The 13,269-nt window shown below is 43.7% G+C and overlaps 1 protein-coding gene across 1 annotated transcript; it reads left to right on the top strand.

The window, feature by feature from the left end:
• The first annotated feature begins 8,290 nt into the window (after nucleotides 1-8,290).
• Nucleotides 8,291-13,087, top strand: knop1 (lysine-rich nucleolar protein 1). Its single transcript, XM_018745447.2, has 5 exons — nucleotides 8,291-8,416; nucleotides 9,546-11,240; nucleotides 11,843-11,914; nucleotides 12,522-12,581; nucleotides 12,680-13,087. The coding sequence occupies exons 2-5, from the start codon at nucleotides 9,546-9,548 to the stop codon at nucleotides 12,983-12,985; spliced, it is 2,133 nt and encodes a 710-aa protein (XP_018600963.2). The 5' UTR covers nucleotides 8,291-8,416; the 3' UTR covers nucleotides 12,986-13,087.
• The last annotated feature ends 182 nt before the right edge of the window (nucleotides 13,088-13,269 follow it).

Raw genomic sequence — 13,269 nt, 5'->3', positions numbered from 1 at the left:
CAGTCTTTTTTTCATTCTAGACAAAGGCTAATTCAGTTTCCTGACAAGAGAAACAATTGACAACATTTCAGTCTTTTACACAGTTTGGGTAAGCAGTTTTTGCATCAGCTGATCAGCAGATGCCATGGATAGGAATGGCATATGTCAGGATCATTTTTCTTTACATTTTTTATCTACATGCCTCCATTTATTGAGAGGTGCTGCTACCTTATGGCTCAAGGAAACTTTCTTCTCTTAAGAATGCTCTTTCATTCCCTTGAACCTCACTGTCTGATCACCACAGGGTTTTAGGCTCAGATCAGTAGAAGGGAACTTGTACTGCACCTGTAAGAAAGACACTGTAAATAATTTGCTTGTCAGAGTTTATGCATACCATTCAACCAAGAATTGGTATTAAATATCATGACACAGGTATTTTTTTAAAGTACCATAATATGCTCTGTAAGCCTGCTGATGCTGCAATTACAAACAAATACCAACCAGGAGCAGGAAAGATAATTTTTTTCTGACAAAACAATCTTTGGATGTAGATCCTTTAGCATCACCTTAGCATAAAGACAGTGTCAGGATATACTGCCAAAATAAAGACACAGGTTCTGTTGGTAAGTATCACTATGTTTGACTCTCTCTGTAGGCTACTGTCCAACTGCACAGGTTCTACATCTACTGAGGAAACACATTTCATTTCACATACTCATTTGTGGGGGGTGTGATGGTGTAATGGTGCAATGGGTTTGACCGGGGCTTGCTATGGGGTGGGTCTGCGGTTCGAGTCCTGCTTGCTGCAACCTGGTGTCCCATTCAGGGTGTGTCTTCTTCAGCCTTGTCCTCTGTGCTGCTGGGTTAGGCTCCAGTTTGCTGCAACCCCACTTGGGACAAGTGGTTGTGTGCTGTTGTGTCTGCACTATTCCACTGTGGCCTCTTCACATTATATGTTTTTATTCCTTTAGTTTCCCCCCAGCCCTCATCATAAGAAATAGAGGCAAGTCAGTGACAGTTATGATGATGGTTCCTTCCTGATACTCTTGCCTGGGATGACTCAGAGTTGTGACAATATGCAACACATGGGTGTCCATGTCAGTGCTTGACGATTTTCCCCTTCATACATCTGGCTTTCAGGTCAGATGAAGGTCAACTTGAGGAATGCAAAGAAGTTGTTTTCTACATCTCACATATGCTTAAAGGGGGTGGGGCAAGGCAGGGTGTGACTGGTCAGTGGGTATCATATCATTCTTCAGATGAGATACAGCAGCTGGTGTTGACATGTCAAGTTCTGGAGCCCGAAACCACCCTCTCAGCCTGATCTTGGGACATCTGGGAGAGCAATAAAGGGCAGCAGTGAGATCTGCTTGTCTCTGCTCTCCTTAAGCAAAGCAAGTGAACCTGCTACTGTAGCAGCTGACTCTATCTCCAAGAAAAATGTTTCATTGCCTTTTGGGAACAAGTACATCAGTCAAGTGCATTCAGTGCGTATCCCACAGGGTTGAAAAAAGGGTATGATCAGCAAAGCCATGTGGGCAAAAGTGTCTAGAGAGCATATGAACTATCCAGGTTACATATTGCTTGAGAGTGTGTGTGTGTGTGTGTGTGTGTGTGTGTGTGTGTGTGTGTGTGTGTCCATTAGGGCCACAGACTGAACACCAGCTGTACGTGTGTGGATTCTCACAGCCTGGGTTTGCAATGTCTCATGCATGACCCCAGCCAAGCCCCAGTAATGAAGTCAGTCTCAGGAACAGAAGGCTCTTCTAGCAGTCTAAGCAAGAAACTCAATCACAGCTGCTGTCTGCTTACAGTCCTGACCCCACCCCAGAACCACCCCCTCATTGTAAGTCCCCCGCTCAGTAAGGTAGTATCAACAGGATGGGCCACACAACAAGAGTTCAAGAAGTCAAATCAGCATGACTGGGACAATAACAACTAAAACCAAAATTTATTTTCAAACACTATTTAAATGCTGTTTACTTCTATATTTATTCAATTAGCAGATGCTTAACTCCAAAGCGACGTACATCTGAGAGAACAATGCATTACATCCACAGGAGAGATTTGGATGCAGACACATGATTCGATGATACAGTCCATTTGCCACATATCATGGTATAAATCAGTATATATTACGTGGGTAGCTGCAGATAGAGCTTTTTTAATTTAAGACAGATAAAGACAGGCTGGGGGCGTCGTGGCGCAGCAGGCTTGGCTGGGTCCTGCTCTCTGGCGGGTCTGGGGTTTGAGTTACCCTTGGGGTGCCTGGTGATGGACTGACGTCCCATCCTGGGTGTGTCCCCTTACGCCCTCTGCTGTCTGGCTTGCTGCGACCCTGCTCGGAACAAGCGGCTTCAGCCAATGTGTGTGTGTGATGAAGACAGACTTGATTTGATCATTAGTCCCAGGCTCTTAGCCAATGAAGCAGGCAAAATGGGCAAGTTGTCCAGTTTGACAGAGTTCTTGACAGGAGGATGGATCAGCTGGGAGGTGAAAGATCTCAGCTTTGGAGAGGTTCAGTTGTAGTGGTGATCTGACATCCAGACAAAGAAGTTATTCTTATGTGCTTCCAAAATGCACTTGGAACCAAAACCTACAAGTTCAACTCAGAGAGAATTTTGAAGGAGTAGGTAACATAACAGATAAAGCTTATGTCTTTCATCTGAAATCCCCGCTCCTGCTACAGTGCCGTCAAGGTACCCTGAAATTACACACTAAAATTACATAGATGAATAAATAATAATTGCTCTGTTATTGGGCTGTCCGTACCAGACTGTATTCAGGTTACAGCTAATACACAATGCTGCTGCCAGAATTGTTATAAGAACTCGGAAGTAGAACCATATAACACCACTTCTTAAATCGCTGCATTGGCTTCTAGTTAAGATTTGAATAGATTATAAATGTTACTCTTGACTTGACATGTAAGGCAGTAAATAGCATTGTTTCAGTTTATCTTACTGAGATTATTGATTCTTATGTTCCAGAATGTTGTCTTTGTTGATCGGATGCAGGTAACCTTAAATTACCTGTGATTAATAGGATCTCAGTAGGAGGGTGCACCTTTAGCTACAGAGACCCAAAATTTTGGATTAGCCTGCCAAATGTGGTCAGGAAGGCCCTGTCTGTCTCAGCCTTTAAATCCACACTAAAGACTCATCTGTTGCTCAGGCATCCCTCATAACTAAAGTGATTTCTGTTTTCTGTATCTCCTTATGCTGTTTTTTTGTATAAAACTCTCTAATTTTATTATGTCATCAGTTACTAACTCTTTCTTTTTTGTTAAGCATTGTTTCCCCAAGATGAGACCTGAGGAGACTGGCCGTGATACCAGGACTCCATGTTGACGGAAGCTGATGACTGCATGGCAAGGTGGATGAGACCTGCTTGTATGAACTAGGAACTGTTTTCAATTTATTAACATCAAGTGATTCTATTAATATTATTAATAGCTGTTTAAGATGGCTTAAAAGTCTTTTACTATCTAAAATGAATAAATGTAAATGTAAAATGTCCAGGAGGGATGGGCAGCCATTGCAACTTTTTTCTCTCCTGCCTTTTAGCAGGGAGTTTTTGTTTTCCTTTCCTCAGTGGCCAGTTTGTGTACTTATAGCTTTAATACCTGATATAGTTTTGTAGTAATTTGATTTACAGCTTTTCATTTGTATTATGTCTCTTGATCCTTTGTTCAGTGCTGCATCAAAGTCTGAGAAAAGAAAATTTCCATATAAAAATTAATTGAACTGAACTGAAGTGAATTAATAATTTAGGGAAATGGGCAAAAATCAGTACTGTCTACAAGGTTCTTAAGTTAAGTGACATTTTTCTACTTTCAGGTCTGTAAATGGGCGACCATCTGAAAAACACACATTTTCTGAACCGCTTGTCCCATACGGGGTCGCGGGGAACCGGAGCCTACCCGGTAACACAGGGCGTAAGGCCGGAGGGGGAGGGGACACACCCAGTACGGGACGCCAGTCCGCCGCAAGGCACCCAAGCAGGACTCGAACCCCAGACCCACTGGAGAGCAGGACCCAGTCCAACCCACTGCACCACCACACCCCCAGCCATCTGAAACATTATTGTATATATCACTTCATATGACTGTATCCTAAGCACATACATAATAAACAATACATTTTAAATAAATGACCAGATCATCTCACTGAAACTGCTCCATTTGCACATGTCGAGTCATGTCGATCCTCATCCTAAGTGTATGTTTTCAGATGATCAAATGGGGAGATCTTTCATCTGGCATGTTATTATTAAGTGGAATGTCCCAGGTGGTTGATGTAAAATGCCTGAGAGGGGTTCCCAGATTGGTCCCTCCCCTGCTCCCTACCCTACAGCCATGGGAATGAAAATGGGTCTGTTACATAAGTATACTCAGACTGCCCTGTTGCCTCGGTGATTATTCTGAGGTGGAGACAGCTACTTGAGTGGGCGTCCCAGGAAGAAAGCCCAGTACTTTTCCCACTCGCTGAGAGGGATGGAACGCCAAACAGCATGGAGCCAGGGGCAAGAATACATGTGGCAGTTTGTCTGTGTGTGTGTGTGTGTGTGTGTGTGTGAGTAGGTGGGCCAGTGAGCATTGCACACAATTATGTAAATCCCAAAAAATCCCACAACACGCTGGGTACTGCAGGAAGAACCTTAGTTCCATTCGATCCTCACACACCAACACTTACCAGCGGGCTGAGGAAACTGCCAGTGGCTCCTCCACCTGCTCCACCTGCTCCACCTGTGGCTCTGAAGTTCCTTCAGGGGTTGTTCCTTCAAACAGCTAGATGAAGTGTCTGTGTTCCTGTGGAGACCAGACCGAAACCTATGGAACTAAGCTAGGAAGGATGGAGAGGGAGCCTTAGGAAGTACCAGGGCAAGTTGTTCAATTTAAGTCCCACAGAATCCAGAGAACACCACAATCACTGGATCTGAAGTGGGGCCCAAAAGTTTGAGAATACTTTGCATGAAGAATTTGGTGAATAAAATTCAGAAGAAAGAAGCTGCCATGTCTTCAGTGTTGTTCTGCAGCAGTTCCCAGAGATGTTGGACACCTGTGGGTCACTTTGCTTCCATTCTTCTATCCAGTTTGTCCCATACAGGTATTGCCCAGGTGTACTCAAACCTTTGACTGGTTATGGTACATCACCCAGACAAAGTTTGGTTGTGAAGTTCTTACAAGAGCAAATCAGCCAGCCAGCTACCACTACCCACCCCTTCACACTCCCCAGGTCCCCATAGCAATCTTGCCCAAAATCACATGCCTACTCTACCATCATGGACACACCCAGCAGCCACTATGGTTCTCTGCTACTCCAAGTTAGGGTCATCCAGGTGAGGCACAGTGGGGGATCCTTGTGAATCTTTTCTGCATTCTGTTCATTGAACATTAAAAAATATATTATTTACATCGTAAAAAAATTTATTTGATTATGCAACATGTAAACACAATGGCTCTGTCCTTCCCTTTGAGCTCTGGGTTCTGTATCTGGTACAAAGGAGTCTGTAACAGCCATGCTGTCTCGACTCTACAGAAAAAAAGGGTTGGTGGAACTGGAATGACAGCATTTCCAGGAAGACCTTGTTCCTATGAGATGGAATGGTGGATTTATTTAGCAGGGGGGTCATCCATAGAGTTATTCATTTACCTGATGCTTTGCTCCAAAGCAGTTTACAATGTTGAGCTACTTAAAATAATTTATACAGTTGGGTAATTTATACTGGAGCAATATAGAGTAAGCACCTTGATCAAGGGTACTACAGATGGAGGTAAGAGTAGAACCTATGTCCTCTAGGTCCAAGGGCAGCAGTTCTAACCACTACACTAACAGTTCCCCCCCCTTGTCTGCAGTCATTGCTGCATCAGTGCTCTTATGTAACCATGGCAAGGAGAGGGGGGTGACACAGGGTCCCAAAGGGAGCGTGGGAGGAAAACCGGGAGGAAGGGGTATGAGAGGGACACAGACAGAGGTGGAAATTCATAAGAATACAGAGGTAAAAAGGAAAAGAGGTGGGGTAAGGATATGGCAAGGTGTACGGGAGAACAGTGGTACGGCAGGGGAGCCGCAGCGCAATGCGCATCAGTCCTTTGGAGTGCACTGCCATCATGCTCAACAACACTGAATAATGAATGTGGTTAAAAAAGTGGATTTGCCACCAAAAAGTTGCATGTTTGAGTCCCATCAGGCATATTGGCGCTGTACCCTTCGGATGTCTCGTTTTAATGTTCAGTGACTCCAGCGTAAGAGTCAGTCCCGAATGAGCCGAACCTGTAAGATCGGATATGTAATAAAGATACAGAAAGCATCTTGTACACATTTCGCCGTCGCTAACGCTGCTTCCTCGTCTCCGCGTGGTGATGACAGCACTTGTGTCGCTAAGAGCTCCAGATCTCGTTACCCTCTGAGCCCCCCTTCCCCTTCCAACGCTCCCTCCACCCACAACCTTCCTGGAGCAAAGAAGAAAGTGCGGTAAGACAAGACAAGGTGCCTCATTACTGCTGCAAGAGCACGCAGTGACATCTCCGACACATGCAAGTGGGTGTGGCCTCATTATGTCAGCAAATTTACTATTAATTAACAATGAGTCCAAGAGGTCTTGTTAAAAAGAATCCAACAAATTTAGTATGGGGTGGTAGGGGAATGGTGTAGGCTGAGTGTGTAAATGTGATGCCTGAAACAGCGGGCCCAGAACAATCTGCTGTATTCTGTCTATATCAAGCGGGAGGCACTTGAGCTCTCCCACACAGAAGCAGAAAAAATTAATATCTGCAGTAAAATAATAAAATGCGTAGAAAAGGCAACAGGGCACAAAGAGGGCTTTTGAAAGGAAGCAAAATGCAGAGGTTCTGAATATACTTCTCCAACCCGCTGTCCAACCCCCACAGGTAGGCACTTATACACAAGGTCTCGCTCTCTCTCTGTTTCACGCACGCACGCACGCACACACGCACGCACAAACCCAGCCATGCCACACTACAAGGTCTGCATCTGTGGGTTTAATAAGAATCGGAAAGATCTGCTGAATAATAGGGAGCATAAAGCAATTGCTCATCCTCAATCTTACTTTACAAAGTGGACCCCTGGGAAGAAGACTGTGTATTTTTGAAAACGTGGTATGGACATAAGTAACCTTAGAGAGAGACGTGCAGCTGCAGTAGGAGTGTGTCTAAGTGTGTGTTTTTATATAAAATAATCGTGTGTTTTCCTATGATCCATACTTGGTCTGTATGGAGTTAGCGTGTTCTTCCCATGTTCCAGCAGGTTTCTTCCAAATGCTCTGGTTTCTCCCCGACAGTTCAAAGATGTGTGTTTCCGGTGGACTGGTGTTGCTGAGTTACACATAATATGCTTGCGTGTGTCAGTGAATGAGTCACCGTGTGATTGCCCTGTGATGGACTGGCATCCTGCCCAGGGTGTACCTTGCTTCACGTCCTATTTCTGGGATAGGCTCTGGACCACTCTGAGCCTGAATCGCACAAATGGCGATTAATTAATATGAAATCAAAGCAGTAATTTGACAAAAGCCACAAGATGCACTGCCTCACTATACTGCTGTATCTGACAGGACCAGGACACTTGACCCCAAACATGGCACAGAGATGAATATGGTCCAGAGAAGAACAATGTATAAATCTAGGCTGCAGGGTTGTGTTTTTCTTGACATCAAAATAATGGAAATAGAATGCAGCAGGTATTTTGACAGCATGCTAGCGATGCAAGTCGCAACTCATCGATACTGGTGCACTGGAAAACGGAGGCAACTGCTGGGAATCCTTTACAAAGCTGGGTGGCCATAATGTGAAGAATAGGGAGCATCGAGCGCATGGCAGCGAGGGCGGCACTGCCACAGAGGTAGTTTATGCGATCAATGCAAAAACTGTTACAGTTCTTATTGTTCATTCTTTAGCTGGCATTTGTGACCAAGGCAAGTTAGTGTTGGGTTCATGGAATGAAAAATGGTCACAAGACAGCGATCAGATGATGGAACTCCAGAATGACAGAGTTACTGTTATGAAATGTAATGTAAATGTAATGTGAACACGAGGACAACGTGCAAACATCATTAATACACTATTATATACACTAATACTCATTTATTTTCCTACTCAGTGCAATATGTGCTGTTGTGCTGGTGGTGGTGTTTTTTCTAAATAAACAAGTGTAGACCCTCAGAAATTGGAGTGCGAAGTGCGGAAAACACTGCCGCGCTCTTCATTCGGTGTATCGCGGTGGCTACGTTGCTATGGACCACAATGTTCCACGGTCTCTGGTTGCTAAGGAAGTGCTTGCCGACTGCTTCCGGGTCGATTACAATCTTCGACTTTCTCCACGCGTGAGTACGTGTGTAACAGAAAGATATAAAATGGAGAAAATGCATTAAAGAGTCCTGTATTTGTTAGTTTTAAAAAGAAACTTATAAATAAATAAAGGTATGAACAATAGCTTTACGAAGTCTTCAGGCGACTCTTCGCGTCGTCGTGTCACTTAAAAAGTCAAATTTCACTCGGGACCAGTGGCCCTCACGATGGGAAATGAATTAATTTGGGGGGTTTTCTCTACAGAGATTACATTGCAGGGTTATTTTTGAGTCGTTGCTAACGGTAAACCTACATAATGTGCAGAAATAATTCCACTAACCGGATGTGTCTCGCGGATAGGAGTTGCTACTGCTTGTCTCTTATTTTTACAGCTCAAGAGAGTGTCCTATACTTATATTCAATATTTATTGTATCTTTCTTGCCTTTGTCTCTATTTCAGGTGTTTATGCTTCTGCAACTGTATTTCCATAAAGAAGGGTTTCTGTTCATAAGCTGGTGTTTTTAACAGGCCCATAATGATGATAGTTTTGTGTTGCCAAATAGGCAAAGTTACCTTTTCAATATGTGTTGACTTTATACTTATGTTTTGTAATTTGTCAAGTGTCCCAGTTCTCTTAAGCTCCATAAGTTCCTGAATTTAGGAGCTCTGTATTTCAGTTTTGTCTTTCAGCGTGAATGTTCAGCTAACGCTGTTTTATTAACCACTGTTATTCTGCCTGCTGCCCTGAAATGTTATGGCATCTGAATTTTATCACACATGGCATCTTTTCTTATAGTTACCGCGGTATTGTGTATTAGTGCTTTTCGGCTAGTCCACAGGACCCAAGGATCTACGCATTTTTGTTGTAGTGCGGCTGTAACATTTTCGAGTCCTAGTAATGGGTTTGATTGGACTCGCATTTTATTTATAGGAAGACTTCTTCTAAGTAATTTACAATATTAAGTGTTATGAATGACTATTTATACAGTATGATGTCCTTACTATATCATCTTAGAGTAAGTACCTCGCTCAGGGTATTACAGCACGAAGTGGGATTTGAGCCAGCTACCTACAGACTTCAAGACCACAACCCTATACGCTGTGTTGTCTGCAGGATTAGATGGGAAGATGGTTTAGGTTTGTTGGTGCTGTGCTGCAGCTAAACTGTGCAGTCTCCTGGGATCCAAGAAATAACTAGGAAAAACTGTTGCCCATGACCCCCCCAAGTACTGTCGTATTAATGTGACTTTTGTCCCATAGATGGCGCAACTGCACAGTGAAAACATAGTGAAGGAAACAGAAGAGATCAGAAGGAAGAAGAGAAACAAGATGAGGAGGCAGAGGGTGGTTGCTGATAAAAACCAGCAGGTTAATATTCACCACAGTGAACAGAATGAAGTGAAGAAAAAGAAGAAACATAAAAATCAGGTAACAGCCAAAGTTACAAATGGAGGGGAGCCTTCCAGCTTTACAGGTGTCAAAGATGGAGTGAACAAGAAGAAAGGAGAGCCTGAGACACCCATGAAAAAGAAGAGAAAATTGGAAGAGAATGATGAAACAAAGCCAAAGAAAAAGAGGCTGTCTGGCGCAGAGTCTGGTGGCCATACTGGTGCTGATCATTCCAAGATGACAGCTGAAAACTCTGTACACAATGTGAAAAAGAATAAAAAAAAGAAATCGAAGATTAATATGACAGGCTACACTTGTGAGGAAGTAGGAAGTGGGAAAAGTAAGAATGAAAGTATGGCTTTGAGGAAAGGAGGTGCCAAGGCTGAGAAAGGGGGAGAACATGGCACCAAGAAGAGTAGGAAAAATAAGGGGAAAGCTCTGATGAACATCTCCACTGAGACTGTTTGTGCTGAAGAAGGGGCAAAGGCCAAAGAAGGAGCTAGAAGAAACAAGGGTATGAAGAAGAAGAAGAAAAAGAAGGAGGCTGAAGACAGTGAGGAGATTAAGGTGGAGGAGAATAAAATGAAGAATGCTGACATGGGGGTGCTAGATGTGAGCTCAACCCTGATGACTAAGAAGGTGGAGAAGAAGAAGAAGAAGAAGTGGAAGGCTGTGGAGGCTGGAGCACAGCAAGCGACAAGGAAAAGTGAAGGAGAGGGGAAGGAAAAAAAGAAGAAAGCTGCAGTTTCAGAAACAAAGCCTGGTGTGGATATAAAGAAAGAGAAAACTGAAAATAGAGAGAGGACTGCAGGAGGGGAAGGAACTTGCATGAAGATCCTGACTGGGACAGAGAAGGTGCGGGAATATGATGAGGGCAGCACCAAGAAAAAGAAGAAGGTGAAGATTGAGATTTTGGGTGTTTCTGATGCTGGGAGAGGAAAGGAGAATGAGGATGGGTACAAAAGGAATAAAGGAATAAAGACAACTGAGGATGGGAGGAAAAAGAGGAAGAGGAAGGGGGAGAAGGCAGAGGCTAAAGAGGAGAACATTCGTTTGAATGAGGCCATCAAGGAAGAAGAGGGGGGACCGAAGAAGAAAAAGAAAATGGCGAAATTGACCGTAAATGAAGGGCTCCCCAGTGACAAAGAAGTGGTATCAATAGAGAAGAAAAGGGAGAAGAAGAGCAGAGTCTTGGAGAATGGGAACAAAACGAAGAAGGAGAAGGTCAAAAAGAAGGAGCTTGTAGAAGGACAGGAGGTGATTGCTGCACTGAGGAATGATGTGAGCTTTTCGAAGACTGGAAAGGTGAAGAAGATGAGGAAGAAGCAGTCTGAGGAGGATGAAGTGGTTCCAGAAAATGGCACAAGGAAGAACGAGGAAGAAGGAGCCAACAATTCTGTGCCGCTGACAAAGAAGAAGAAGAAGAAGAAAAGCAAGGAGAAAAATGGCCAGCAGGACCAAGACCTTAAGAAGAGAAAAAAGCACAAGGGGTACCCTGCAGAGGAGAAGGCGGCAGCAAAGGGGAAGAAAGTCAAGGTGGAGCAGACGGGCTTTGAGTCAGAAGAGGTTAGTTTAACTGATATAATCTGTGAAACTTTGTGTGGCGACTTACAATAAGAACACTAGACAACTACTGAATTATTAAAAGTTATTTACCTCATTTTGACTAGTGAAATGGGAAACACGCTGGAGCAGCTGGTAGCACTGGTGCCATTCTGCTTCTGAGCTGTGGGTTTGTACATGAGTTTGAATTCAGCTCAGTCTGTGCAGTTTGTATGTTCTTCCTGCGTTCATTTGGATTAACACTAGGTGCTCTGGTTTCCTTCCACAGTCCATAGATATGTGTTTCAGGTGAACTGGTGACTCTAAATTGCCCTTAGTGTGAGTAATTGAGTGTGTGTGATTGTTCTGTAAGGGACTGGCATTCTGTCTCCCTGCCCTATGTCCTATGCTTGTAAGATAAGCTCTGAACTACTGTAACCCTGTACTGGACACAGTTTTTGAAGATGGATTCATTTTTACTTCAGTGCAAACCTATGAAGTTTTAAGTCAGGTTCCAGCAGCCACATGGTTACATCGGTCCATGGTCCTCGAGTGATTTGGAACCTCCTTTAAGCTGTCATGCCCTCTCTCCTGTAACATGTTGAAATCTTTCAACTGCTTTCTAGAGCCTGGCCCAGACAGATGTGGTGTTTCTGTCCGAAAAGATGGGGAATAAAGATGAAGTCCATATCGACCGGGTAAACAGCCGGACAGCGATCTGTCTTCTCCATCTTGCTCTTTTTTTTCATTGTCATTCTATACCGTGAAAAGCCCCTTTTCATTTGCAGTTTTCTTGCACATATTTTGTGCATATGTATGTATAGTAAATGTAAGCGTAAGTCAGTACACCCCACATTGCCAACATCCCAGCAAGAGGGCTGTGTTTCTCCACCTCTGGTTGCTTGATGATCCCACTCACTAGCTGGTCCAAAATCAAAGCATGAATGAGCTCCTTCAGTCCCTCAGAGCCGTTGAATCCTTCACACCCTTCAAGTGTCTCAAACCCATCTCTTTCAGATCCCTTTCTGTCCTGATCTCCTGACAGCCATATTAATGTGTTCAGCACCATCTGCTGTGATTATTTATGTATTTTCTACTTCAGTGTCACTTTTGTAGGCAGCTACTATGAGTGATGTGAACCAGCAACATGGAGGCATCAGACAAGCTTGATAACCCTGTGTCTAAAGCCCTTGCATCTGTTGTGAAATGGACATTTATTTACTCTTGGTGTCAATGTGAGTTGTATGTCATTGGAGAGAACTGTCTGCCAAGTGAATAAATGTCAATGCATACGGTGTTCCCCAGGCACGTCGAGAAGCCCTACAGAGGGAAATAGACCGCGCATCCTCTCCCAGCAATTCCTCAGTCAGTACACACCCACCTCCATAACACCTGTGTGTGTTTCATGTTTTAGGCCCTCTTCTAGCTGTCAGTAATTGGCTGATATATTTTGTTTTCACCAGAACTTTGGCCAGTGGGGAACTGCACACTTTGACAGTCCCAGCCAGCAACAGAAGTTTCTGCGACTGATGGGTGGCTTCAAAAATGGCAGTACGCCAGTGGCATCCAGCAGTGGACGGGGCAACATGGCACTTGGGAAGGACAGTCAGCAGCATTTGCAGCAGGAGCTCCTAGGAGAGTTTGAGCGTGCACAGAACCGACGGATGAACTTCCAGAATAAAGGGGCAGGCCTTGGATTCACAGCTCCATCAAGCAAGAAGTTCTTCATTGATGTCAGTGCTTCCCGCTCGATAAAATTTGAATATTAATTCAAAACATATCCAGTCAGATATGTTATTAGATGCCTTATCTGGACATGGCTCTGGCGAAGATCCTGGAGAATCAGTTACTGGCTTGGGTGGAGAATGGACCCCAGGCCTTTAGGAGCTGGTTTTTTTTTTTTTTTTCTTTTGTTTTTTAAAATTAAATTTTTAATACTTATGTATATTTTTGTAAATTATTTAATAGTAAATTGGTGTGCTTAACCTAAATAATGGCTGTTGTGTTTGCAGTAATCCCACCTCATGTATGCATCTGTAAATACATGGATGAA

This window comes from Scleropages formosus, chromosome 1, assembly GCF_900964775.1.
Source record: "Scleropages formosus chromosome 1, fSclFor1.1, whole genome shotgun sequence".
Taxonomy (NCBI): Eukaryota; Metazoa; Chordata; class Actinopteri; order Osteoglossiformes; family Osteoglossidae; genus Scleropages; species Scleropages formosus.
Note: the sequence above shows the minus strand (reverse complement) of the source record. Positions and strands in the feature narration are given on the sequence as shown.